Genomic DNA, 26,762 nt, shown 5'->3' with positions numbered 1-26,762 from the left:
AACCGGGAACAGACTCTCCTGAAACGTCCACTATCCACTATCCACTAAGGGCTAAGCGGATATGGGGTCTACTTCTGTACTTTTTCTTTTTCACAGAGTGAGTAACGATGCGAGGCTACGTTGCTAGGGTATGAAAAGTCCGGCACTCATAAATTAGGTGAGGAAAGGATTGCGCACAATCAAACTTTCAATAGAATTAAATTTCAAAAATTATTGGCTTCTATACATATTTCACTATTTTGGTCGTTGTTTTTATTCTTAGAGGAATCATAGACAACCAATGGATGGGAGTAGAGTGATTTGTTTTGTTTTTTATTTGGGGGGGGGAGGAAGGGAAGGAGGGAAGGGAGGGGAAGGGGGAAGGGTTGAGGATGTTTGTCATTCTGTCCAACCATCAAATACAAATTTAACATGCCATTTTGCTATAATTTAAAATTCGTGTTTTCTATCAATCAGTCTTCGGGTTGGTGGATAATTTTTATTTTGGGCATAAGCCCTGTAGTTTAAAAAGTCTTGTGAACGCATGAAGTGAGTGTTGGCAGTGAGCCAACCGGTCGACTCAACTTCTTTCTGACATAAACAATAACGTATATCTTAGACTATAAATTTTATTCGGTTACCTTTATTTAATGGAGGAAAGTTATGTACACAACTCCTCTCTCATGAAGAGTAGTTAATTTATTGCAAGCTGGCATAAGCTAAGGTAGACAATTTTTTTTCGAAACCTAACCCTAAATGTTGGTTTGAAGGATCAAGAAAGGATCATTGAGTTTACCCGTCTTTCTGAGCTCTAAAGCTTGTTTCATTCCTTCAGATTTTGATATCGACACTGCTTATTGTGAGGATAATAGCATATTTTTAATGCTTTATTCTAGTTTATCAATTTCTGTCACCTAGAACTAAAATCAATTTGGATGTTTTCTTTATGTTATTGCTATCTCAAACCATTTTTTGCGTCCTTGACTTTTTTTCTCAACTATTTTGTGTATTTTATCTTTGTAATACAGCATAACTGCTTTATTAGCCTTTCTAACTTATTCTCTTTTCTCCTCAGAATCTGTCACAACTGGTGGTTATGTCTTCTCACACTGGATATCCTGCTCCTGATACTCTATCTGTTCAGAATGGAGGTAAGAAATACCCTGCTGCCCATTGTATCCAGTTGTTCAGTATCCTTATCATTCTTTCATTCAATCTTCTTCTTGAATAGGTCACACATTTTTCATGTGTCCTTGCGGGACAGCATCAACAGTTGATCCACCTGAAAAACACAAAGCCGATTGTCCAGCTCGAATGCTGACTCTCATTCGTCAGAAGAAAGAATGTCTCCAAGAAGAGCAGGACGTATCTCAAACTTTAACTGCATCACCAACATATTTTGCCCTGCAAACCACACCCTCTGCTCCTGTTACTGATTCTCAAATTGGAGGCAGCAGCTCCCAAGACCTTTCTGTTAACAATGGAACAGATGGCAAGCAATACATGTGCAATATTTGTGGTAAACAATGTGACAGCAAAGGTTTTCGAAGACATGTACTGTCTCACTCCCAGGACAGACCTCATATGTGTTCTGAATGTGGAGACAGCTTTGCTCAAAACAGTGCTTTGCAAAGGCACATTATGTCACATACCGGTGAGAAGCCTTTCTCTTGTGAAATTTGTGGGGAAGCTTTTAAAGTAAACTACCATTTAAAAAGGCATTACATGATCCATACTGGTGCGCGCCCATACGCATGTCAAGAATGCGGTGAAAAATTTTCACGAAATAGTCACTTGAAGAGACATGCCATGATTCACTCTGGTGAAAAGCCATTTCCTTGCACACAGTGTGGTAAAAAGTTCTTGAATTCAAATCACCTGAAGCGACATCTTATGACACACTCTGGTGAGAAACCATATGTGTGCACAGAGTGTGGACAGAAGTTCTCTCGTGGAAGCCACCTGAAGCGCCATTTGCTCTCACACTCCGGAGAAAAACCTTTTAAGTGTGATGAGTGCAATCAAATGTTTGTGTCCATGGAAAGCTTGAGAAGACACCATTTGACTCATTCAGAAGAGAAACCATTTGCATGTGATGTTTGTGGGAAAAGATTTATGGACAGAAACCATTTGAAAAGACATTTGACTGTTCATGATGTGAAACCATTTATATCCTCCCCTGAGAAGAGTCATGATGCTGGAGATTTTGCTGTTGATAAGAAGCCTATTATAAATCATCCTTATACAGATTCAGAAACTAAGAATTTTGCTGTAAATGTTCAATCCTCTTAAGTTGTTAGTGTATTGATAAGATTACTTGTGGAATTTATGTTTTCTTTCTCTAAATGGATTTGTTAAGATATAAGTTATTTAAGAAACCCTTCTGTGTATATTTCTTTAGCTAGAGGAGTGATAACCTAAATAAATGCTCTCTCTTCAAGTCAAGCTACGTTTGGTTTTATTGAATCCACTCTGTAGAGCAACAAAACAAATTATTCCTAAAGCAATTACTAAAATCTTACTTGATACATCTCATCTTGTTGAAGAATGATCAAGATTTCGTGGAAATTAAAAATCTTAACACTTGAGTTCAATATACACACATTTGCTCGTACAATTTGCCCATCGTTCGACAAGAGCTGGCCTGTCGCTATCCCGCGCGCGAGCTATGACTTTTTCCCAGCTTTGACACTTCGTGCGTATCGGTGATTGACTGATCTTACAATATATGTTTCAGGCGAAGAAAAGATATTTTATCGGGAAAGAACTACCTAACAAAATACCAAAAATACCTCACTCTCTAGGCTTAATACCGGTGTTTAAAACTTCTTCTAGGCGTGGGGTATTGACGAAGTGAATACGGAGTGGGTCTTGTTTAAAGCTCCACGCATCTACGATGTTGTTCAGTTATAATGCAAAACAGCATTGAAAAGTTTATTTAGTTACTTCGAATTTCCTTTCCTAATGCATGCACTCTACATTGCCGCGGTTCGATTAGCCTGTCTGTCACCTGGGCGACATTTGGCGACATTTTCATCTTTTCAAGATGTGGCGCGTAGGAAGTCTGGTGCCTACCTGGTGCCTACCGACCACCGGCCGTGCCACAAACGTTGGCTGGGCAAATTTGAAGCTAGACATAAAATGCCTATTTTTCGCCTCGATTATAACTTGAAACTTAATGCAATATATAATTATTTTATGGGGGAAAATTATAGTTGTGGAATATTTGTTTGTTTACCACACGAGCGGCAGTGCTGTACTACGCTAGTCACCCACCGGGTGCATGATGCTTACTCGAAAAACATCGTTCTACCTTATTAATGAGGCAAACTGCTTCCCAGAGAATAAAAATAAGAAAAGATAATTTAAAACGACATATTTCACAAGAAGCATCGCGTACAATGTCTTGGAATGATCCAAAGAGCAAAACAGTCGCCGGCTTGACTGTTGTGATTGCGCCTCGCGTCCGCGTCGTTTCCCTTGTTCCTCGTTCCCCAGCTCATTCGTCGCTCAACCTCCAACAGTTGGTTATCCTGCTCATCTCCTCTTCACACAGTCAAAATGGCAGACATCTCTCAGAAGGAGCTCCGTGAGGAGATTACCGGTAAATAGCAATTTCTTCGTTATTCTGCACCCTCTTGCGCTCGGTATATAGTAATCCCTATTAGTTTTGGGCCCTGTTTATTTTAGCATTTGGAACAGGGCCCTTCTGTAAGGAAAAAGTGGCATTTCTCTTGTGTAAAATCCCTCTCCGACTGCGTCCTCTCCCTCGCTTTCTCTGCACCCATGACGCCACTGAGTTGGCGTCCCTTGTTGATTTGTTCGATGCTCTGATATTACACCAGTACTTGGGCTTATTTTCATTTCTCCTGATTCCTTGGAGTTTTGTTCCCAAGACAAGCGTGCGTTACATGCCGACGCATTTCGGTCATGCTTAGAAATCGACGGCTGATATGACGCTTCTTGAGCGACGCTTGTGGATAGTACAAGATGGCGTTACAGAGAGCTTCCAAGCCCACAGAGCGTTCAACCCAAGCGTGTTTTCAAGCATCGAGTTACAGCAAATTTCTACGTGTCTGACCTCAGTTTTTATGTTTTTTAAGTTCCTCGTGGCTTTTACTACACTTTTATCCCGAGGAAGATAGCCATGTGGCGTGTAATTTTCAAATTATCGAATAAGTTGTGGGGCCCTGTCCCTGAGCTTCTCCCACTCCCTGCCTCAACTGTAGGCCTAACAAAATCAAGTTCGTTTTCAATACTTTACATCTGGATTTAGTTGTCTCTATCCAGAATCTGGTTTTGTGTTGTTCACACTAATGTTTTGTTCTTGTACTTCTTTGATACTGGTGGCTTAATATAGCTGTGGAACCCACATGTGTGCTAGCTGGAGATGTCACTTCAGTTTTCTTGCAATGTCAGACTTTCGGTTTTGATCTTATCAGCTCTTTTCCTACCTCCTGATGAAGTCTGTCCATCACGTTTTAAGAGTAGTTGTGCACATGTTTCATTTCTTTGTTTTTGTTTCTTTTTGTTTTATTTTTTAAAATAAGAGTTTTTGTTAACAGTTGTTATCCTGTTTAACTCATCTATTCAACCCGTTTGGTGTTAAAAAAAAAAATTAACTTCACCTACGCACTGGGGTGTACCATTTATTTTGGTTTTAATATTGATTATTATCTTTGCAGCCATCCTTAAGGATGCTGACCTTAACACAACATCAGCCAAGAAGGTTCGTCAACAAATTGAAAAGAAATTGGGCATCGACCTTAACGAACGGTAAGGCTCGCAATTATCATTTCAGAATGTTGGTGGGGTTCTTCAGTTCTGACGGAGCTTAACTTATGTTTTTTATGTACAGCAAAAAGGAGGTAGATGACCTCGTGATGGAGTGCCTCCAGGAGAAGCAGGATGAGAACAAGGATGATGAAGAGGAGGAGGAAGAGGAAGAAGAAGAGGAGGAGGAAGAATCTGAAGAAGAGAAGAAGCCCAAGAAGCGAAGTGCTCCTAAGAAGCAGCCTGCCAAGAGAAAGAAGGGCAGTGACAGTGAGAGCGAGGATGATGATGAGGCAAGTGATGAGGAATACAGCCCCAAAAAGAAGGCCTCCCCCAAGAAGGGTGCCAAAGGCGCTGCTGCTAAGAAGTCCAAGGGTTCTGATGACAGTGATGACGACTGGAAGCAGCCCAAGAAGAAGGCTGCTGCCAAGAAGGCTGCACCTGCTGCTGGTGTAAGTATCTTGCTCATTTATAGATGTTCCCTTTATAAATTTATTTTTGTTTTGGTCTTTTGTTAAGCTGCTGTGTTTTCTTTTCTCCAGGGCAAGAAGGGTGGTGGTGGTTTCACCAAGGTCTACAATCTCTCTCCTGAGTTGGCTGCTGTTGTGGGCTCAGAGACTATGGCCCGACCAGAGGTTGTCAAGAAAGTGTGGGCCATCATCAAGGAACGCAACCTTTATGTAAGTATTCAATCTACCATTTTTTTATTGTCCTTGGTCCAAATGCATTGACTAATTCTGTTTTTGCTCGATTGTAGGACCCCAAGAACAAGCAGTTTGCCATCTGTGATGACCAGATGATGAAGGTATTTAAGGTGAAGCGTTTCCGCACTTTTGGTATGATGAAGTACCTGAAAGAGCACTTCCTGGACTAGATCTTTCCACTCATTTTCGACTTGCTTGTGATTGAGGTTTTAATTGTGAGAAAGGATTTCCGGTGTAGAATCATGTTTGACAGGGAGATGGTGTATTATTGACTCCCACTTTTAATTTCATTGTTCAAATCATAATGAATTTGCATTTCATGAAACCTAATGTAGCCAATACAGCTGCACTTTCATTTTCTGTTTTATCTATATAGATATGTACAATTTTAGAATATTTATTAATCTTTCACATAAACTTAAAAATGACAGTGACAATTGGTTTAGAGTTCGAGTGATGAGATAGTTGCATCACAACTTGAAGGTGTGAGTGAGGTCATATTTTATTTATATCACAGCCAATCCATGCTGCATGTGGGGGTTCTTCTTGTGTTTTTACTGAGGTCCTCTTGCCTGACTTGGTTTTCTTTTCCTCCCATGCTGGTTTGTTTATATTTTCTTTCCATGTTGGAGTGAGATACTTAATTGTTTTTTTTTTTTTTAATTTTTTTTTGTTTGCTCTTAGCAAAAGTTTTTCATACCTGATATTGTACCTTAAGTGAATTGTAAGGTATGGTTTGACACCAGTACCACTTTGTCTGAATGTGCACACCATTCAGTCTGTAGCAGTTTTGTCATAATTCTGAATCTTCATTAAATACAGATCTCAACATCTTACTTTTGTTCTTGTCAAGTACTGAAACCCACATGCCCAATACATTTATTACACGGGTTCATCAATCATCATGGTACTCCTCCACCAGACATTTTAGCTAAAATTATTTACAAAAGTTGCAAGCTCCTTTCTTCAAACTTGCCTTGTGTGTCAAAAGCGCTTGCTAGGTGTGCAAGGCCATACGTGTCTTCAGGGTTAAAAAATTAGTCCTCTTGAATTTTGAAGAGCAAGCTTTATTTATGATCCATTAATGAGGTACAACATTTATACATAAAAAGATATTGATAAGTAATGGTAAGTTTTATGCGACAAGATTCATGATAAGAGTGTCACAGAAAATTACTTATTGCCATCCCAAACACTGACAAATGACAGTTCCATTTTCCTTCAACCAATAAAATAAGTCTTTGGTTATCATCAGTCCTATTAACAGGTACTCAGGCATCTCACCTTGAATATTCATCACCTTACTGAGTAATGTAGAAAAAAAAAACATCCTATAATTGATAATTAGATAATTTTGTTTTGTGCACAAGACTTATGTGAAAAAAGTCTTCTTTCTCTAAAAACATTCAATCAATAGGAGCACTTACAAAGGAATTCATTAAAAAATATACATCTGAATTTATTTTGAGCTCAAGCTATACATAACAATGTGCAAGACTTTCCCCCAACAAGCTCAGCAAAAGAAAGCAAGAACCGTAGGCGACTTTCTAAAAGATTTCTGAGTCTTCTTATACTTACAGAGAATAAAAACGATGATAATGTAGAAGAAATTAACATTCAGTTGAAGCGCATAATGGAAAACAGCTACAAATGAATTGTGGTCTTTTCACATTTTTACAAGGACTGTGACTACCTTACTATTTATCATTATTAATAAGGATACATTCACAACTGAGCTGCAGCAGTTCTAAGATTGCTCACATAAACACTAACTATTAAAAAAAATATCACTGAGTGGTAAATAAAAATAAAAACAGGATGTACAAACAATAAAATACAGAATTTGTCACTTACTCCTGACTAAAAAAAAGCAAATGAGATGCCAGAAGTGAAAAATGATTGCAGCCAGAAGACTATAGGTCTCCAAAATTACAACACCAACAATAATAATACCCTATGCAACTATTTCAAATCACAAAGTAAGAAATCACAATAATGATTAAATAAAGATATCACTTTTCCCAATCAGATCCATCCCTTGCTATCTATCTGTTTCCTATCTCTTTCTGCCTGCATTTAGCAGTCCATTTTATTACTTTGAGGAGGTTGCTGTCTTTGTATTTTAACATCTGCTTCAAGATTGTTGACAGCTTCAAGGACTTGAAGAAGACTGTTTAACAAACCAGACAAGGCACTTCTCAGCTCTGGTTCAGTTCTAGTTGTGACATACAGATCTGAAAAGGAAAAGGAAACATGTTTAACAAAGAACATAATTTCAAAGAGCAAAATGGAAGAATCATGAATTAAGAGAATTATTTACCGGTTTTGTCATGAGAGATATGTTTACAGTAAAGAATAAGTATGCTAATGACATCATCTTCTTCCAAACAAGCTGGTATAACATCACTTCCCCAGAGTCCACTGAGAACAAAAGTGTAACATTAGAAACACAAACTGAATTATAAATAAAAAAACCTCAACTGAAAATATAAAGCAAAATAAAATCATACCGGTTTTGTTTGGCCCAATGCAAGGCAGCAGGCCACCTCGCCTCTTGAAGTAAATGCATGAGAGTATTTTCTGGGTTGCCTCCCATTAACGACATGCCACCTTCTGGGGGAGGAGTTGGAGTGGCAGATGGAGTTAATGATGGAGTTGCTGTAGGAGTGTGTTGCTCTCCTTCAACATTCTCTTCCAAAGCGCTTTTCAATTGGATGACCTCAGTTGAAATATCTTGAAGCTGACGAAATATTAGAAAATAAAATAATGAAACATTAGCATTTAACTAAGGTATTTTGAAAGTACTTATGTAAATACAAGATCAAGATACCTGATTTGTTTCTGCAGCTATGCTAAGGGCTCCAACCATTCTGTTTGCAGCCTCCAGTACCATGACAAGTTGGAAATGAAGTTTGTAGAGAGCCTTGCCCAGGTCAAGCACCAGCTCACCACTACTAGTTAAAGTGCCCCCTGATTCTCCTAAGAGCTCCAGCTTTGCACTTGCTCTTACTGCATCCACACACTGTAATATAGGCATATTTTTTAAAAATACAGTCACCAATTTACAACATTTCCAAAAGCACTACAAACATGTTCATCTTACCTCAGCCAGGTGGTCTTTCCGATCTAAAAATGTCTCCAAATGTTCCTGGACTTCTAAAGATCCAAATCGCAGTGCTTCTGTGAGGCGAGAACTGTCAAGAATTTCGGGACAAAACCAAACCAAAGGGGCAATCACACGCCCATCGAGCTGGTCACATAAGGACAGTAAATGAGAACGAAGGTCAGTGCCGGCTGAATCTCCCTCTAAATACAAACATGCTTCCTGAGTCAGTGCAACAGCTTTGCTGCTGACGTCCTGGAAAGAAGATCCAATATAACATCAATCTTATACTTCCATTCAAAAAAGTAAATCATGGCGATCATTAACATTAGTTGAGGAATATTTACCCGAACAAGACGGTGCAACAGGTAAAACAATTCTAAGGGAGATGAGGGAACTCTACTGAGAAGGCTTTGAATGTGCCTCCTCCACGCCTCTTCTGTATCGTCGCGCAGGATGGGGCGAAATGTCATTAATGCTGAGAGGTTTGGTGAAGCATTGCATGGTGTCACATCGCCTAGATCTCCAGCACTTGAACCACTGCAAAAAAATAGTTAAAAGGATCAATCAATTTACAAAATAATTCAAACATTAAGATAAGTTGTGAAAGGAATCTTGCCTGGTATCAGATCGGTTATCAGAACGTCTCCTGTGTTGTAGGCTAAGTGAGGATGGGGGAAACAGGACAACACTTCCACTAGCTGAACTGCTGCTAATTTCTGGGGCCAAGGCCACTTCATCCAAAGGAGATTCTGAGCCCACTTCATCATCAGATGACTCCTCCAGCACATTTCGCTGCAAAGTACAAAATTGCATTTTAATGCGATCTTACTGACAGCACGATGAAGACAGCATTGGAAGTAGGCTGGGTCTTACCCTATTCCGTTTACTGAGAACAGGTGTCTTCTCGCTGAGACTTTCTTCCATCTGGCGTAAACTGGTCTCTCCTTCAGTTTCCCCTTCACTGAGAGGCCTACGGCGCACTCCCCAGTTGAAATTATCAGTGCTTTCACCCTAAAAGTAAAATATGGTAGATAAATGAAAAATCAGAAATTAATTTGATTTAATAAAAATCTAAATAAAAATATAAGCTGCTTACCTCCACACTTTCACTTTCATATTCAAGGAAGTCAAAGTCTTTAAACACTCCGAACTGCTCTGTTCCTGCCCCATCATCTCTCCGGGATCCTCCAGAGAGATCATTATTTGGTCCAGACATCTCTTCGGTGGATGATGCCATACTTGACTGCCTCTCCATCAAATCAGAACTCTGACTGAATATGACCTAAAGACAAAAAACAATTTAAGATTAATTTTTCCTAGAATGAAATGTTCCATTAATGTGTTCCAAACTATCTACAAGACAAAAGGGATCCACAAGGCAACAAACAGAGTCAAATTTTGAAGAATCTTTTTGACAAAGGATTCTACCTCAAACAGGAAAGGATGAATCATGTTTGTGTAAATATTTTGAGGAATACATCTTTATCAAAAACACTAATAACACAGGACAACATTAAGGCTTGTTTAGCTGATGTGGAAGTGTTGTGTAATTCACAAAAAGCAAATCATATGCATCATGCGGCTTAGCTTCACTTGATAGCACAAATAAAGTGAACTCAAGCAATCTTAATGTTGACCAATAAAGCTCCTGTTTAGGTGCACAGCGTGAGACCAAAGGACAAGAAAAATGCGCAAATTTTGTGAGTTTTATGTCTGTTGTTAAAACATACTTTCATTTTATTTTATTATTTTTTTTTTTGTTTGTGTGTGCGTGTAAGTGTTAACGTGTCTTTTTTTTAAAAAACCCTTGCAAGTCCTCACGGATATGTTTCTCCAAATCACAATGTTTTTTTGTAAGGTAAAAACACTTCTAATTGTTTTTAAAAGTATTAAATGAACATGAAAAGCTGGATATAGTGAGAACATAAAGCTTTGTGTTGGGAGAGGTATGGCGACTTAGCAAGAGTTACCTTGTGGTATGAGAATATTAAACCATCCTAAAAGAACCAAGAAAGAGGAAATCACAGGAAAAATGTCAGTTTCACATAATGTTCATTTCATGAAAAATCCACCCAAATATCGTATGCCTACTGTTTTGGTTTTGCACTGACAAAGCTAATTCCAACTAAAATGATCTTTCTTCAAGACTAAAAATAAATTCATAGTAGCAAGGTGTAAATAGAAAATTTTGAAAATACTTACGGATGGACTTTTAGGCAGACCAACTCTTTGCCCACAAGTTGTCAATAGGTTGACTAAACACTCTCTGACACGGCCCTGAAAAGGAAAAACCAAAATGAAACTAATGGAAAAGTTACAGCAAACCAAAATTAAAGGCAAACTTTGGGGTACCTGAGACATCCAGGGTCTCTTCCAACCAGCTATGTTTGTGCTGTCAGCAGGAGACAGTGACACAGAGCGTCTTGGTGAGAGAGCCGTGTTGCCTGGAGTAGAGCTGCTCGATTGCACTGGACCAGGCAAAGCACTCAGAGCAACAGTTGCAGCAGATGATGCAGCAGACTTGTTTGCCGTGCTGGGTGTACCTCCTGCGGTGCCTGGAGTTGCGCTTGATGCTGCAGTTGATGAGGTAGTGGAGTTGGAAGAAGCAGTGTTGTCCTTCTCCTCTGACTTGCTGACATGACGACGACCAATGAGAGGAGTTTGGGAAAGATCAAATGTAAACTCCATAGTTCGACCTGCGGAAGGCACCAGAGATCCAAATTATATTTATACACACACACACACACTCACTAATTTGACAAGATCACAACATACTGCAAACACAACAGACCTGGCAATTCCTTTTTGGTGAACAGCTCACTATCTGAGAATGAGGGATGAGGTGATGACATACTTGATTCCCAATGTGATGAATGGGTCGCAGTTGGTGGTGCAACAAGAGTAGATGAGCGAGTAACAACTAACTTCAAAATTTTTAGAGCTTCTTTCCAGTGTGCCCCCTAAGTGTAAGAAAAAGTCACAAGATTTAATTTGTTCTGCAAGCTTTTAAAAATTCTATATAGCAAGATGGAGGATGAAAAGAATACAATCATACCTCAATATATTTGTGAATAACTCTTAGCAAATCACCATTGATGGGCTGAGCAGCAGCTGCAGCCAAGTCTACATAGTGAAGCATACAATGTATGATGCTCAGTACCGATAGCTGAACAATCGAAGGGCCTTTTTCCAGGACCTGGAAATTGACAAACGGTGAGAACACTGCCCTCTTTCACACACACACACAACCATGAAACAAGCTACATGATTTTCATTACCTCAACAAGGAAAGCAAGCATATTCAGGCCCAAGTGAGCATAAGTGTCATATAAATATTTGACAACACATTTCGTCCACTGAAAACTTTCCTTGCTAAATGTGCGGCGGCTATACAATGTCATCACAGTTGCTAGATTTTCCAATTTCTTGCTCTTGTCTGTGGAGGCCTGTTGTGGAACAGTGAAAATGTACAGATAAGACACCACTTAATACATAAGGACAGTCTGCAAATGACTACCAACTCACCTGAGCAATATTTTCAGCGCTCATGATACAGAGCTCATTTGCATCTTCATAGTGCAACAAAAGGTATGGTAACAATGCTATAACATTCATGGGGAATGCTAGACTTTGAGTAGGGTCTACGAAAGGTAAATCCAACAACAAAGTGAATTGTGGTAAAAGACTCATCACACAATCATAGGTGTTATGGTTTGTACATCCCTGAAAAAAGAACGAACATGGAAATGATGGCAAGGTAACAGTTAAAAGAATGAACAGGAAAACAAAAATTAGTACCTTCAGGAGTAAAGCATGTACTCCTGGGAAATTATTCCATCTCAATTGGGCCTGTAACTTTTCTACTTTATCTCGTGCATCTGGGCGATCAAGAGGCAACCGGTGGAGCACACGACTCAGCAATCTCAGAGCCAAAAGAAACTCGTGTTCAAAATCAGATTCTAAAAGAGAAACTGCTAGCCAAAAGAGCTGGGCCAGAATAGTCAGCTTATCATCCTGGAAATTAAAGGACATGAGTATAGAATTATTTAATAATAATAATAATTATTATTATTATTCAATGATCTCATAAAAACTGTACCTGAGATGCACTGTCACCCAATAGTTTTAGTGATTGAGCTGACCGAGATCGGCAAAGGTTGGTTGAGTGGTACTTGCTTCCTAAGCCAGCACTAACTGCTGATCTTGACTCAAGCTCCGACATTACTCTCCCACGCATTTCTGCAAAAGTTATAATGTTTTCACCGCCAATGGAAATACAGAGTTTTAAATGTAAAAGAAAGATGGTAACCTTTGTTATCATTGGCAGGAGACTGCATGGATTTACGCATGTTATATGAAACTGAGTAACTTGTACTGCGAGTGTGACCACTGCTTCCTAGGTTGGAGGTGAGTGGATTGTTTCCATTGCCATATAGTCCTGTTACACCTCCACCTGGGCTTCGTTTCCCTCCTGCAGTCACTACAGAGGTCTCCTTGTTGTTTAAATTTGGGGTGGACTTGAAAATCTCTTTCATAAAATCAAGAGGCCGGAAGTCAGACTCGAGTGAATCAACTGCTGCCTCCAACGTCAACAGCAATTCTGTGACATAGCCCTGAAATTGAACAGTTGTAAGATGTGGTTAGACTAGATGGTTGAACAGGCATGTTTTCCTTCATTGAACATAGGTCCTTACCTGCATATCTTCTCCCTGCTCAGCAACAGTCTCCACAAGTCGTGACAGAATATCTGAGAGCATTCTTGAATTTATAGGCACCCTCAATGCCCTGAACAGCTGAAAGTAAATTAAATACAAGTGCAAAATTACTAAACAATTAGTCATGAAAATAAATTAAAGCAGTATTTGGTTCGCAAAACCAACCTGAAGAGATCTTCCAGCATAATGCCGCGAGGAGCAGGACAACCCAAGCTGCAATGCTGTTTGTGCCCAACGTTCACTAATAAGAGCTTGAGGCAAAGAATCTCTAAAAATTTTGAGAACATGTTGTAGGAAAATATCTAACTGTTCAACAGAGTGAACAGACCACACTTTTGCTGTTATGTCTTCATAATTCCATAGAGGTTGGTTTTGCCTGAAATTTAATTGAAAACATTAGATTAGAGTTCTCTTGATCTTGGTCTCTGCAGCAGAAGAATAAATCAGTAAGTACATTACATTACCTTGATGCAAGGAAATCTACTAAAGATTTTATAACATCTTGAACAGGCATGTTTGGTCCTGGTAGGGGCTTGGGGCTAGTCCAAGCTGAACTGTCCTCAGCAATGACAATCACTGGGCCAACAGAACTTACAGGAACAACAGTACTAACTGTGCTCACTGACGAAATTGGTCCCACAATTGAAACAGTTTTTGTGATATCTGCAATAGAGACGTATAAATGGTCACAGTCAATACGAACTTCCTGTATAAGATCCCATGGAACTCTAGGCAAAGTCGACAGACCTGAGCTGTTAGAGGTGGTGGTGGTATAGCTGGCATTTCCAAGGACAACCCCCGAAGTTGTTGCGACAACACTGGGGCCCTGCATGTAGCTGTCAAACTCCGAATCAGGCTCTGCAGAGTAAAGGGTAGCGCATTAGTTTATGGTGCCGCAAGACACTCGAACACAGCGAACGCCAAGGACACAAAAGTTGAAATTACCCGTGAAGTTGTGCTGGTGCACCGGTAACTGTGGCTTGGGCACGCCCAGCGCCAGCTGCTGCGTCTTGGCGGCCAGCAGGGTGCGCGCCACAGTGAGGTGGTCGCAGTGGTCCGACAGCACCACCAGCAGGTTGAGCAGCAGCTGCTTGCAGTGCTCGTGCACGAGCGCGCGCGAGTGGTCCAGCCCCAGGAACAGCATGTGCAGCATGAGGGGCACGTGCACGGACCAGTCCACCTCCACGCCGTCGACCACCACGTCCGTCAGCAGCATCACCGCCAGGTTGCACCGGTGGAAGCCGCTGCTGGGCTGCGTGCAGTCGGGCAGGTACTCGGTGAGCGGCGCGAAGTAGCCGCCGTACTCGGGCATGGGGAGCGGGTGCGGCTGCGGGATGTCGAACTTGTTGGGGGCCTGGCCGGCCTGGCTCTGCGCGTTCGCGTTCACGTTCCTGGAGAGCGAGAAGGCCAACGCCTCCTCCGTCTGCACCGCCTCTTGCTCCGCGGACGGTGCCGCCATGTCGTCGGGCAGGGTCGCGGGGCCCGACGCGGTCCGGCCCTTCTCCGGCCGCGGCCGCAGAGCGGAGTCCGACTTGGTGGTGCTGGACAAACCAACAAGCAACAATAACACAAACCCTTTCCCGGAAAGCTCCCCGGAACAACCCGTTGGTGGGCTGCCTTCGGCTGCCTTACCCGGTGCAGGCCTTGGCGGGGTCCTCGCCGCTGTGGCGCTTGGTGTGGATGGTGCCCTTCTCGTGGGCGGGCGGCACGGACGGCGGGTCGCCCGGCTGTCCGGAGGGCTGCTCGGCCGAGTGCGAGGACGCCTTGCGCACCGAGGTGAGGCGGAAGAAGGGGGGCGTCTCCGTGCGCTCGATGAGCCACGACAGCGTCTCCACCGTCTGCAGCTCCGTCGTCATCTCGTCCATGAGGCGGTCGGGGCGCGCGCGCGCCAGGCACAGCGCCACCCGCTTGGCCTGCCGCAGAGCACAGAGCGATGTCATGGGACAGTGTACCACCTAGCTGCCATCCCCGAGGCCTGGGCGCCTGGGCATCGCGAATTCCCCCTCCAGGGGCTGCGCGCTGCGCCTGAGTCCACCACAAATCTGGCCGGGCCGCCCCGGCCAGGGTGGCCAGGATCCCGTCCGTCGGGCTCTCCGGCCTGCAGGCCTGCCAGGCCAGCTTCTGGCCCCGATACAGCCACCCGGCCACCCGGCCAAGCAAGCTGCTTACGCCGCCCCGCCCCGCCCCTCCCCTCCCCGCTTGCTTCCCCAACGCTGTCATCGCTTTGCAGAGTAACCGAGACTCCCAGACCACGCGCGACGCCCGGCCGCAGCGGCCAGGCAACCCGCGGCGCGGTCGCGCGGGCGGGCGGCCTACCCCCGACTTGACAGGGGCCCTCCACTCCACTCCACTCCAGAGAGGACGGTGCTCCACTCCACGCGGGCAGCGCGGCAGCGCGGCGAGCGGATGCAAGACAGTGACGAACTGCCGCCACCACCTCTCCTCTCCTCAGTCCCAGGCGGCGTACCTCGTCTGCCTCGCACGGTCCGCCCCCGCCGTGGCCGCACGCCCGTCTTGGCGCCGACTCGAAACTCGAACGCAGCGCGCGGTCCGCTCACAAACAAGCTAACGAAAACGCAATACGGCGACGCTTTAATAAATGATTCAGTTGCAAACTCACGGCGCACAGAGCGCACAGGCCGTTTCTTCCGGCCATGTGTCTCTGTCTCGGCACTTCCGCTTCCCCCTGGCGCACCGCTTTTGAACAGGTGGCGCCTACCTGACTGGAGCGCGGCCAGACTTGAGCCCGCCCGCTCGCGGGAGGGCGCGAGCACGGCGAGCACCCACGCGCACCCCGCTGCAGCACCGCCTCGCCCCTCGCCGAGGAGGGCACATCGCCACCGACGAAAGCAGTCCTTGCATATTCCATGCATTGCCTAACCACAACTCTCTTTGGCGCGGCTGCAGTCCTACAGACGAGCCAGAAGCCTCATTGCGGACGTGAGTGGGGTTGCATAAGCCCAGCCCAGCAGCCCGGCCCTTCACACACACACTTGCACACACGCGGACGCTCTCCCTTTCTCTCTCTCTCCCTCACACACACACATGCTCACACACTCACTATCACACACACAAAGGTCCACGCGCTGAGTATGCCACGCAAGTAGGGCATGGTTACGACACGGCGCATACTGCCACTGTTGGAGTCTAAGTCCCGTTCCCGCTACTCGTGGAACAGTTTCGTCCAGTGCCCTGGCCGTGCCCCGGCCGTGCCCTGGCAGTGCCCCAGCGAGAGCCCTCGTCGTTCCGCCTTGCGTTTCGCCCTCCACCGGCAGCGCGCCGTAGTGGGCCTTAATCCGGACGGCAAACGGCCTGCAGCGAGGACAAGACGACGTCCCGCGCGGTCTCTGTCGCACCCTTGGGGCGTCCCGCAGCGGAGCGAGAGAGACAGAGCGACGAGACACTGTCCGGAATCGCTAGACTCGCGCACGGGGCACGGTCGAGCTCTCGTTGTCACCGCCCCTGCAGACTGATTCCGAGGGTCGTTTTCGTCGCTCTGTCTCTCTCACGCCTACACGGGACGCCCCATGAGTGCGAGAGGGACTCTCGCAGTCAGTCTGCCGAATGAGGGATACTCACGAAGGGCAGCAGCTCGTTGGGCGCCATGCCCGAGATGATGAGCAGGTAGCGGATGATGACCTTGAGGTTGTTGGGCCAGCACGAGCACAGCGTGGCCCACACCTCCTCCATCTCCTTGGGGTGCGAGTCGGAGAACTGCAACAAAAAGTTAAAGTTTTGGGTCGGGTTTAGGACTAATAAGCCGCACAGCGCGGGGCGCCAGGATAAAGGCAACAACAACAACATCAAAACAAAGACGACGACGAGAAGAAGGAAGCGCCGAGAAAGTAACCCTGCTAGCGGCCCCGGTTGGTTGGCCGGCAGAGCCTGCGATCGGGTGGGTAAGGCGGCCGAGCGCTACCCGGCCGGCCTGGCACTCTTTGACTTGCTCACCCGGCCACAGCCGGCCCATACCCAGACCCAGACCCACCCGCTGTTGAGGTGACCGGGTAACGCGCTACCCACCACGGGTGCACAGACCCAGCGTGCCGACGACGGCTCGACCCGAGCCCGGCGCGGCCCGCTGCCGTCGCCGGCGAGGCAGGCGGCAGTCAGCGAGCCGCCAGTCGACACACTGTCTCTCTCGCACTCGTTGGCTGCTTATGGGAGTGAGAGAGCGAGATGCCACTCGCCTGACGCCCGTCAGTCGCTTGGCGCGGCTGTGGTTGGTTTTGCCTCGCCGTCGGCGCTGTGGCTCGTCGATCGAGCGCTGGTCGCCGCCGCTGGCCGCTACGTGTGAGTGTGTGTGTGTGTCAGTCTAGGTCGGGCCGGCCAGCGCCGACTGAACCTGTGCTGGCACCGGGTAAGAGCGCTCACCCGGCCGGGGACGGCGGGTGAGAACGCGGCAGCTTACCCACCCGATCGCAGGCTCTGTTGGCCGGCACAGTACAGGCGGGCGAAGGCACCCCATGCACTCGCCTCGGCCTCGACCTTCACCGTGCTCGCCTCTATTCCACGGCCATCGCGTTACTTTCGCGCCAGACTGTCCACACATCAAAACCACGGCGCGGTCCGCCCCGCCTCGGCCCCGCCGCCAACTTGTTCGCGAACCGAGCACCGCGACGGCGGCGCCGCGGCGAGGCGAGGCGAGGCCCGCGGACTCCACCGCTAAACGACTTCCCGCTCTCGATGGCGGCGGCAGTGGCGGCAACAAACCCTGAAAGCCAATTCCGAAAATCAATAAATCCTCGTGTTTACGGACGGCCGCGGCGGCTGGCTTGGGCACGGCGGCCCTTTGGGCGCGCATAGCAGCGCATAGCAACGTCGAGGGTGTCCATGGTGTCCAGCCCTCGCAGCAGCCCGCCGGAAGCTCCGGGGCGGGGCGGGGTGGGGCGGCCAGAATGGATGGGAAATAACGCAGCGGAGCCGAATAAAAAATGACCGCCCCCCGGCGAGAACACAATTGAAATCCCACTTGGGTTGGCCAGGAAGCACAAGTAGCGGCGGCGGTGGTGGCGTTCGGACAAGATGGAGCGACGCAGGGAGAGCGTCCGAGCGAGCCTCGACAGCAGCGGCAGCAGCGGGCAATGCGGGCAATGCGGGCACAATGAACGGCCACATTTACGCAAGTCCATCAATCCCTCAAAAAAAAAAAAAAAGAGAGAGAGAGAGACAAAAGGCGGTTTTGAGCAGGTGCACGGTTTGCGGCTATGCTTGTACACAGCAGTTCCAACGTTACAGTTTTTTTTTTTCTCCAACCAATCCAGCTTTATTCTCCACGTGGATTTAAGTAACAAAATGTTTTTTTTTTTTTTTGAATCTTCAAAAATCTTCATTGCTATGATTGACGAAAACCGCGATCCTATTACCAACAGGCCGCGGCGGGCCCCCTCTGTTTGCTCACGAAACAACAACAACCCAAACAACAACAGCAGCAGCAACAACAACAACAACAACAAAACGCCAATCAGCGTCCGCGAGTCAACGACCGGCTGCCGCTGCGGCCGGCCGCACCTTCCCTGCCCGTAAATCCGCTGCTGCGGTAAAGTCCTCGGGGTACAAGTACCGCGGGCTCGTTCGCTCTGTCTCTCTCGCACCCCCACGGCCTGCGCCACGCCGCTCGAGTGCGAGAGAGACAGAGTGACGAGAGCACTGGTTCGGAATGAGCCTGCACGGGCCGTGTCGATGGCCCGCGGTACATTAACGGCCCACCGGGGCGGGGCGGGGCGGCGAGGCCGAGCGCCCGGCGGGTAGGCCGCACTTGCGCTCAGCTGCGCGCCGGGCGGGCCTACCCCGGCGGCTGGCAGGCGCTCTGCCCGCTCTGGCCGCTCTGGCCGGCGCGACCGAAAAATTACACTTCATCAGAGCGCGTCGGCGGCGGGGGTGGCGTGGCGGGCAGCAGACGGGCCGCGGCTGTGGCTGCCCACTGAAATATTGAAGGCCCAGCGCCTCGGGCCAGACCGACCCGCCCAGAGGCCAGGCCGGCCCGCGCCGCCCCGGGTGCCATGTATGTTTCCTCCCTTCTATTACCCGCCCTGCCAAACCACAGCCTGCGAGGCCTGTCCGCGTCCGCCGTGATTCACTGCAGAGGGGAGCTTCCCCCCCCCCCTTTTCCCCGCTGTGGTGCACTGCACACGCGGACAGGCGGCGTGCCGAGCCGGAGACGGGCTCTCGTCACCTCGGCGCGCACAACGCACAAAGCCGCCGACAACGGCGCAGAAACGCGGAACCCAACCAGACAAGTCGACGAAATTCACAGACCAAAAAGGATCAAAAGTTATGTCAAGGCGCGACAGTACTGCTCAAAACTCACTTTAAAAGGAGCTGTTTTTTAAAAATTGGGTTGGAAACGGGTACAATCATAAATTTCGAACTGCTTCCGGTTGGCGGCACCCCAAATTCTGGGCATACCGGTGACTCCCTGAAAGTGTCGACCCGCGGCATGAATGGAGAAAAGGGGGCGGCGGGGGCGTCGGCGGGAAGGCCCCGGGGGGCTGGCTGCCCCAAGCGGGGCCCTCGGCGGCCCTCGGGGAGGACGCGACGCCCCCCAAGGGCCTCCCTCGGAGCGAATATTTTAGCCCCTAAACTGGGGAACTATCCCCAAGTTCCGAGTGCGACCCAAACACTGCGAGTTTGCATACGCCCGGCCACTCCACTCGCGCGAGCAGCGCGCGCTCTCCGAGACGGCGGCCCGGCGGGGCGGCCCAGCGCATACCCGCCAGGGCACGCGGCCCCATTCCGAACGGTGCCGCCTTTGTCGCGCTGCCTCTCTCGCACCTCCGCGCGACGCCCCCCGAGTGCGAGAGAGACACAGCCAGTGTCTCAGCCTGCCAGCTTCTCCGTGAAAACGCGTGCTATACTCTGGGCCAGAACCGCCAGAACAAAGCGGCCTTCGCGTCCTCCGAGCCCCTCGAGTCCCCGACGCGCCGCCCGCGTGCCAATATGTGTAGGCCGTGCTGGCCGTGCCGGGCCTGGGGCGGGGCTGAGCCGGGGCTGAGCCTCCCGGCATTAATCATCGGGGCTGCGGGTGTGCCGCGCCGCGCCGGCCGCACCTGTCGTTCCGACACTCCGACACGCGGGACGCAATTTTGCGGCCAATTTTCCGGCCCACGGAAATCCGACAACCCTTCCGGCCCCCTTCCGGCTTTCGGCCTGTCTCGGCGAGCGCCGCCCGCGCTGCCTCCGCCGCAGTGGGTCGCTGGCGGCCGGGCCGGGCCCAGGCCCCGCCACCCAAAGTGCTGAGGGTATCACGTGGCGACAGTGCCAAATGGGCTTCTAATGGCCTGCAAGACGCCGCGCCGCGCCGCGCCGCGCCCCGGGGACTTGGACGTCCTGCAGGCATACCGCGGGGGGTGCCGAACCCGGCACCCGCCCCGCCACAGAGCGAGGCAGAGTCACGCGGGGGGCCTCCTCCACGATGTCGCCCTGAGATTGCCGCCAGGCCGGCCAGGGCCAACAAGCGCCAATCTCCGCCGCTGACCGCACCAGCTGGGTCACACTCCCTATTTTCAAAAACTTTTGGCCCGCCTCCACCGAGTGCCCTTTGAGGTTGAGGGCGTCCCGCATTCTGAGAACTCGCCCACAACTCGCTCTGGCGGCATCACATGGCAACAACTCCTGGGGCCGGCGCTGCCCGGCGCTGCCCTCCACACGATTGCTGATTAGTGGCGCCCTTGACGCCGACGGCGCGTGACCTTGACGGACCTTGACGGCGCGACGGTGGCCTCGGGCGCGGCGGCGCGGCACGAATCCATCCCGACGGCCGGGCGAACGATCATACCTTTTAATGTTTTTGGTCATTTCTTTATCCCGAGCACCCGAAAACGGCCTCGGAATATTAACGAACACAGAGTCTATCCCCAGCAGCGCCCGACGGCCGGGAGGCCGGGGGTGTCCGAGGCCCTCAGGCGCCTCCGGAGGAATGCTCCAATCACGACAGGCGTGGAGAAGGTCACCTCGTCGTCTTGCTTCTCAGTCCCGTTCACGAAAAACAGCCCTCTTTTCGCGGAAAATAAAACAAGCCGAAACAAGCTCGCGTCCATTCAAGCCCTTTCCGCCTACAAGACAAGGACCCTCCCAGCGGGGCAGCACGGCGGCAGCCGCCCGCGAATCGTCCTCGACGCCAAGGACGACCACCGGGACGCAGCCAAGGCCGCGGCACTGCGCAGCGCACGTCAGCCGACCGTCAGCCGACACGAGCGGGGACAAGTTTGCGTCAACGCACTTCCTAGTGTGTTGTCCGCGGCCACCCCACGAGGGAGCGGGGAGGGGGAGGGGCCTCGGCGGCGGGGGCTTGGTGGCAGCACGCCGACGGGGTCCCGCGGGGCCGGGGCTGGGGGTTGGGGGCGATCTCTCCGGGGAGCCGGAGCCGCGCCAAGAGCAGCGCGACAGGTCCCGGGGAACATTTTCCGCATAGGGCCGCGCGGCCGGTGCCGTCCTCCCTCACTCAACCCAAGGTTGAGAACTGCGGGCCCAGGACGTCGCGACGACGCCGCGGAGGCGCTGGGGCTGCCGCTGTGCCGCTGCCCACCGCGCCCCGCCCCGCCCCGCCCCGCCCCAAGGCCGCAAAGCCCCGCGCCAGGCAGCCGATCAAATGCCGGAGGCGCCCTGCGACTTGCGTGCGGGAAAAGGGAAAAGGCGGCCGAAACGAAACCAAAAGCCAAAAGCCGAAAGCCGCACTGACGCTTCGCGCTTCGCCGCGGGCGGTATGCGCGGGCTGTGCGAGGGCGGCCAAACTTCCCTCTTTTCACAACGCGCGGTGCCGCGGTGCCTCTCTCCGGGCACATGCGGATTTTAGCGCGGGCCGGGGCGCCGCTCGTCCCAAACTTGGTAAATGCTTTGAGTGTGTGCCGACCTTCGCGGCGAGCGCATGTGCGAGAGTCCCGCGGTCGCGGCCCCGAGTCCCGGCACCACGCGCGGCGGCGTGCGTGTGGGTGCGTGTGGGTGCGTGTGGGGGTGCCGAGGGGTGTGCCGCCCACCAGAAAGAGGAAACGTTGGCCCGCAAATCATGAGGCGCATATTTCAAACCGCCACGCGCCACGTCGCGGCGGACAAAAGAACTGACCCGTCGCCGCCGCGCGCCGCGGACTCAGCGTAAGACCGGCGCGGAGGGTGGCGGCGAAGGGCACACCCTTTTGTCCCCGACTGTACCAGACTGGACCAGTGCACTCTGTCACTCCGTCGCAAAAGCAATGCCCGGCCGGCGGTACTCGAACCACCAGGGCGCCAGGGCACGGCCGACAGCCTTTCTTCCCCAACTGGAGCGGTACTTCGGGACTCGCTCGTTCCCTGAAGCCCGAGAAGTCGCCGCCAAGTCCCCGACGGCAGGCCGACCGCGGCGCACACATCGGCCGCCGCACTTTGGCCAACGGCCGCCATCAACTTATGATCGATTCCCGGGCAGCTCCTTGTTTCAAACTTCCTCGGCGGCTGGCTCGTCGTGCGCCACTCCACCACGCCCACGCCGTGATCGGGGCGGCCGGGCCGGCTCCAACTGGCGGTACAGCGTCATTGCGTGCCGCGCGGGGACCATCGCCCGCCCCGCCGCCTCGGAGGCGAGGGCCCAGAGAGGAGGCGCCGCTCAACTAGTTGGCCACGCTCACGCCCTCGGTGACGCCGTGACCGTGACGGCCCCGGCCTGGTGATGGTGACAGTGTGGCGGCCTTGACACTTGGAGCGGCTGAGCCCACAATGCGCCGCGCCACGCCCCCCGGCGTGCACCAAGGCGCCCTGCATGCCGAGGACAGGCGGAACCGCTTTGAAAGGGCACGTCGTTGTCGTCCTTTGCCGGGGGACGAGGACGCCGAGGAGGAGGCCGAGGCCACACCCCTTGCTCAGACCTTGCAACCCATGCCATTTGATCCGAGCCAACCCAAACTACCTCGTGCCGCTGCAACTCCGCACACGGGTACACCGCAAAAAAAGGAGAACGAGTAGAACAGGCAGCCACGGCCGGCGCCCTGACTGCGACGAGACGAACGGGCGGACGAGGCCGTCGCTGGGCCGCTTGGTCCTGGTCCCGGTCTTCACCCCCACCCCCGCGGCGTGCTCATCCGAATTCCACACAGCGCGCCATTGCCATTGTCCCTTTGTTCGGGCCGAGCCATGTAAACAGCGCTCGGAATCGCGACCCGTCAGGGCGCCACGCCGCGCCCGTCCTCACACGTCACAGACGGGCCGCCCCGCCCCGCCCACGCACACACGCACACACAGCGGCCCAGTTCCAGGCCCCGCGGCGGCAACAGTTTGTTCTTCTTTCTTCGGCCCCGCGCACTTCACTGTCTCGGCCCGGGGGAAGATCCCGGGTGCTGGGCCGCGGGGGCGGGGCGGGGCGGGGTGGGGGCGGCGATCACCCCATTATCGCTCGCTGAAAGCGACTCGCCAGGCCGGCCGACCCAAGTTCCGCCCGCGGCCCGTCAGGCTCCTGCACTGCCTCCGCGGGCTCCGCGGCAGGCTCCGCGGGCTTTACGGGAGAAAGGAGGGCGCGGGGGCGAGGCCCGGCGAGGCCCGGTGAGGGGCTGGCTTCGTATATGTACACTTTCTGCCAAAGTTTTCATGACGCAAGCGACCTCCCGTCGAGTTTTAGAGGACGGGCGGGCGGACAGGCAGACAGGCAGGCCGCGCCTAGCGGCAGCCGGCCACAGTTCCGGCTTGCAGGCTCCCCGCTCCCTCAATTCCCCGAAGTTTCAGAGTGCATTACACGGACAGGCAGCGGCCTCAAAGGATCAGGTGGTGTCCGCGAAATAAAACAACACAAAAAACAACAATAAGATCAAAACAGCAGCACTCTCGCGCTAGTCAGTGGCCGGTGGTCCGACGGCGTCACGTGACCTCCCCCCTGGCATGCGACACGCGCTCGCTTACCTTGGTGGTGATGTAGAACAAGTTGTTGAGCACCATCTCCGTGGCCTCCGCCGAGCCCCAGCCCTCGCGCCTGCCGCCCGCGCGGTTCAGCTCCGAGGCGTAGTACTGCGAACAGAAACAAGACCAACATGAGGACAGAGGGAACACACGCATTTTCGAAGGAAGCAGGGGGCCTTGGTGAACGTCCGGCTGCGAAAAGGGCTCCGAGCCACTGCCGCCAGGCGCCAGGCATGCATGAATGGCTTGCCGCCGCCCCACGCACGCGCTGCCTGCTCGCTCGCCCCGCCGCCCATTTGAATCTCAATCTGAATCCGGGAACGACCTTGATCCGCCAGGCAGGCCGAGCGAGGGAAGGTGGACGAGGCGAAATGGGGCCGCGGGGGACAGTATAGACACTAATTTCAAGGAGAGAGTGGAAAATGGAATCGGAAGGTGAACCGAACAGGGGCCTCGCTGGAAGTGGGATTGGCTGGGGCACGGCCTGCAGTGTGCAGCGCGCGCATTGCCGAGGCAATGGCTGCACTCGGCGGCCCGCTCGTCCGGGATATTGCATCCCCCTCCCCAACCCCAACGGCAACGGGCGAACTATCCACAACGCGCACCTCGATAGCGCACCGCAGCGCCCCGATAGGCCGCCAGACCCGGCCAGACCCGCCCGGCTCATGAATGGGGAACACCGAGCACACCAGCAACAGCGCACCCCTCCCCAGCCCCCAACCCCCCCACCAGCACGCGTCACATAATCACGTTGCAAAAGCCGGGCTACATCTCCAGCCCGGCAAATAATTGCCCCGTCGCTGAGGAGCGCCGCCTGACACAGAGTCCCCCCCCCCCCAAACCACCACCACACACACACACACACATGCGGGGCGGCGGCTTACACTGGCTAAAAGTTAAAGCGCCATTCGCGAGCCCGCTTTACTGCCGGCTTAACATAAACGCCACTACACCGCGTGTATCGTCTCTATAAAAAAGAGACTGGGGCGGGGTGGGGGGTGCGTGGCACGCGCCGCCGATTATCGGGGCGTGCCATGGCCATGGACACCGCTGCCTCCACCTGTTCGACCCGTCCGGCCGCCCCACCGCGCTCAAGCAGGTCGTCAAGAAGCTGCCCGTCTGCGACAAGGGTTTCATAAGGACTGCCGCGGCGGGGCCACGGCGGTGCCCGAGCAGCTTTAAGTACCCGTCGGCGGCGCGTCCCGGCTTGAACGTTGGCGCCAGCAGCGCCAGCGCAGACAGCACGCTGTGCAGGACGGAAGTCCCCCGCCGCCCCGCCGCGCCCCGCGACCTTGGCGCCGCTCCTTCCAGGCCACATAGTCCGCGCCTCAGATACCCCTACCCGCCCCTACCTCCTCTCCGGACACCGGATTTCCGCACGGGTGTCCCCGCCAGGATTCCTGCAGGTTCGGGGGCTCGGGGGCTCGGGGGCCGCCGCGGGGCCACCCCCGCCCCACACGCCCCACGCCTCGGGCCTCGGGATTCCCAATCGCCTTTGGGACAGCAGAAGGCCGGCCGACTCGGGGACGACTTTTCCTCTTTCCACTGCTGCGGCGGCGAAGGCAGCGAAGCACACTGTCATTCACACACGTATTTTGCAATTCGAAAACGATTTGCAATGGTTTGCAACAATGCCTATTATACAAAAATGCAATGAAAATCTGTAGTGAAATTTTGCTTTTTTTGGCACAAAAGGCTCTTCTGTCCAAAAAAAAAAAAAAAATGATTAAACCACAGGATGCGATCAATCGGTGGAATAGCAAACAAGTTTTTATTTCAGAAAAAAAATTGTAGCGAAAGTATTGCAAAATGAACGACAGTGCCCGTGGCGGAGTAGGGAGCCGCTCCAAGGTGGCGGGGCGGGGCGGGGTGGGGCGAGACGGTACGCAAGACTCCACCGCAATATCCGGACGCGGGGCGCAGATCAACCACTATGGCGCAGCCGGGGGGGCGGGGCGGGGCGGGGCGGGGGGGCGGGCGGGCGGGGGGGCGGGGCGGGGCGGGGCCGCCTGCCACTCACGAGGCGATACCGCAATACCCGAGGCGCGGCAATACAGGGGAGCAGGCCCGGCCGCGTCCCGCACAGGGCAGCGAGGCGAGGCGAGGCGGCGTGGCGTGCCCCCATCAAATCGAGCAGGGCGCTGTTCAGGACGGAAGGGCAGGGCGCGCTGCGCTGCAGGCTGCAGGGTGTACGTAGTACCGGTAGTACGTGGGCCAGGACGGCCTGCCTCCAGCGTGCCAGGACGTGCCTCAGGGTGTGGTGTACTGCGCTCCCCCCGTGGCTGCCCGCTCGCCGCTCGAGGCTGCCCGAGGCTGGCCAGGCTGGCCCCAAGGCCGCGCTGCTCCGCGCTGCTCCGCGCTGCTCCGCGCCGCTCGCATTCAGACGCCGCCATTAGCGGCAAAGGGGCGAGGCCGGCGGGCCGGCGAGGCTTCTCTTTGTCCAGAAATTAAAACGCGCCCCGCAAGGGAGGAGAGGCGCGGCCGGGCCGTTCGACAAGGCGCAAAAAGTTGCCGCCAACTTTCTTCCCAAATTAAAAATCATTTACTCGCGGCACTGGCGGCTCCGCCGGGTCGGTCCCGCGGAAGCGGCAGCAGGCCGCTGTTGGCGGTGGACCGACTCCGAGAGTC

The 26,762-nt window shown here is 51.9% G+C and overlaps 3 protein-coding genes across 6 annotated transcripts in view; 2 read left to right on the top strand and 1 right to left on the bottom strand.

Annotated features, from left to right (window-relative positions):
• Window positions 1–106: 106 nt before the first annotated feature.
• Window positions 107–2,424, top strand: LOC117653521 (gastrula zinc finger protein XlCGF8.2DB-like). Of its 4 annotated transcripts, none has more exons than XM_034399256.1 (3): window positions 107–157; window positions 1,055–1,130; window positions 1,211–2,424. In XM_034399256.1, the coding sequence occupies exons 2-3, from the start codon at window positions 1,076–1,078 to the stop codon at window positions 2,269–2,271; spliced, it is 1,116 nt and encodes a 371-aa protein (XP_034255147.1). In that variant the 5' UTR covers window positions 107–157; window positions 1,055–1,075; the 3' UTR covers window positions 2,272–2,424. The 4 variants fall into 4 exon arrangements, with proteins under 4 accessions (XP_034255147.1, XP_034255145.1, XP_034255144.1 ...); XM_034399254.1 differs by lacking the exon at window positions 107–157 and adding an exon at window positions 425–463; XM_034399253.1 differs by lacking the exon at window positions 107–157 and adding an exon at window positions 510–703.
• A 1,003-nt stretch (window positions 2,425–3,427) lies between these two features.
• Window positions 3,428–6,292, top strand: LOC117653524 (upstream activation factor subunit spp27). The gene is made up of 5 exons (XM_034399259.1): window positions 3,428–3,583; window positions 4,665–4,755; window positions 4,838–5,204; window positions 5,295–5,432; window positions 5,510–6,292. The coding sequence occupies exons 1-5, from the start codon at window positions 3,541–3,543 to the stop codon at window positions 5,624–5,626; spliced, it is 756 nt and encodes a 251-aa protein (XP_034255150.1). The 5' UTR covers window positions 3,428–3,540; the 3' UTR covers window positions 5,627–6,292.
• A 210-nt stretch (window positions 6,293–6,502) lies between these two features.
• The window catches only part of LOC117653511 (protein furry-like), an 89,319-nt gene continuing 69,059 nt past the window's right edge, over window positions 6,503–26,762 (bottom strand). Inside the window, exons 5-30 of the mRNA XM_034399225.1 lie at window positions 24,138–24,242; window positions 16,857–16,991; window positions 14,910–15,190; window positions 14,223–14,818; window positions 14,025–14,135; window positions 13,742–13,940; window positions 13,443–13,653; window positions 13,257–13,355; window positions 12,872–13,175; window positions 12,662–12,801; window positions 12,361–12,576; window positions 12,088–12,285; window positions 11,841–12,008; window positions 11,618–11,758; window positions 11,354–11,522; window positions 10,915–11,258; window positions 10,765–10,839; window positions 9,659–9,844; window positions 9,436–9,573; window positions 9,179–9,354; window positions 8,907–9,099; window positions 8,560–8,814; window positions 8,287–8,478; window positions 7,967–8,196; window positions 7,777–7,877; window positions 6,503–7,690 (exon numbers count right to left, since the gene is read on the bottom strand). Coding sequence (XP_034255116.1) covers window positions 7,533–7,690; window positions 7,777–7,877; window positions 7,967–8,196; window positions 8,287–8,478; window positions 8,560–8,814; window positions 8,907–9,099; window positions 9,179–9,354; window positions 9,436–9,573; window positions 9,659–9,844; window positions 10,765–10,839; window positions 10,915–11,258; window positions 11,354–11,522; window positions 11,618–11,758; window positions 11,841–12,008; window positions 12,088–12,285; window positions 12,361–12,576; window positions 12,662–12,801; window positions 12,872–13,175; window positions 13,257–13,355; window positions 13,443–13,653; window positions 13,742–13,940; window positions 14,025–14,135; window positions 14,223–14,818; window positions 14,910–15,190; window positions 16,857–16,991; window positions 24,138–24,242 — 5,121 coding nt within the window. The 3' untranslated portion in view covers window positions 6,503–7,532. The remainder of the gene's footprint in view (window positions 7,691–7,776; window positions 7,878–7,966; window positions 8,197–8,286; window positions 8,479–8,559; window positions 8,815–8,906; window positions 9,100–9,178; window positions 9,355–9,435; window positions 9,574–9,658; window positions 9,845–10,764; window positions 10,840–10,914; window positions 11,259–11,353; window positions 11,523–11,617; window positions 11,759–11,840; window positions 12,009–12,087; window positions 12,286–12,360; window positions 12,577–12,661; window positions 12,802–12,871; window positions 13,176–13,256; window positions 13,356–13,442; window positions 13,654–13,741; window positions 13,941–14,024; window positions 14,136–14,222; window positions 14,819–14,909; window positions 15,191–16,856; window positions 16,992–24,137; window positions 24,243–26,762) is intronic.

Source organism: Thrips palmi, unplaced genomic scaffold (assembly GCF_012932325.1).
Source record: "Thrips palmi isolate BJ-2018 unplaced genomic scaffold, TpBJ-2018v1 HiC_scaffold_8, whole genome shotgun sequence".
Classification (NCBI taxonomy): Eukaryota; Metazoa; Arthropoda; class Insecta; order Thysanoptera; family Thripidae; genus Thrips; species Thrips palmi.
Note: the sequence above shows the minus strand (reverse complement) of the source record. Positions and strands in the feature narration are given on the sequence as shown.

Coding starts and splice junctions, on each gene's coding strand:
- LOC117653524 (XM_034399259.1), top strand. CDS start 3,541: ATGGCAGACATCTCTCAGAAGGAGCTCCGTGAGGAGATTACCG. Junction 3,584..4,664: donor GCTCCGTGAGGAGATTACCG/GTAAATAGCAAT, acceptor TTATCTTTGCAG/CCATCCTTAAGGATGCTGAC. Junction 5,205..5,294: donor AGGCTGCACCTGCTGCTGGT/GTAAGTATCTTG, acceptor TCTTTTCTCCAG/GGCAAGAAGGGTGGTGGTGG.
- LOC117653521 (XM_034399256.1), top strand. CDS start 1,076: ATGTCTTCTCACACTGGATATCCTGCTCCTGATACTCTATCTGTTCAG. Junction 1,131..1,210: donor TCTATCTGTTCAGAATGGAG/GTAAGAAATACC, acceptor CTTCTTGAATAG/GTCACACATTTTTCATGTGT.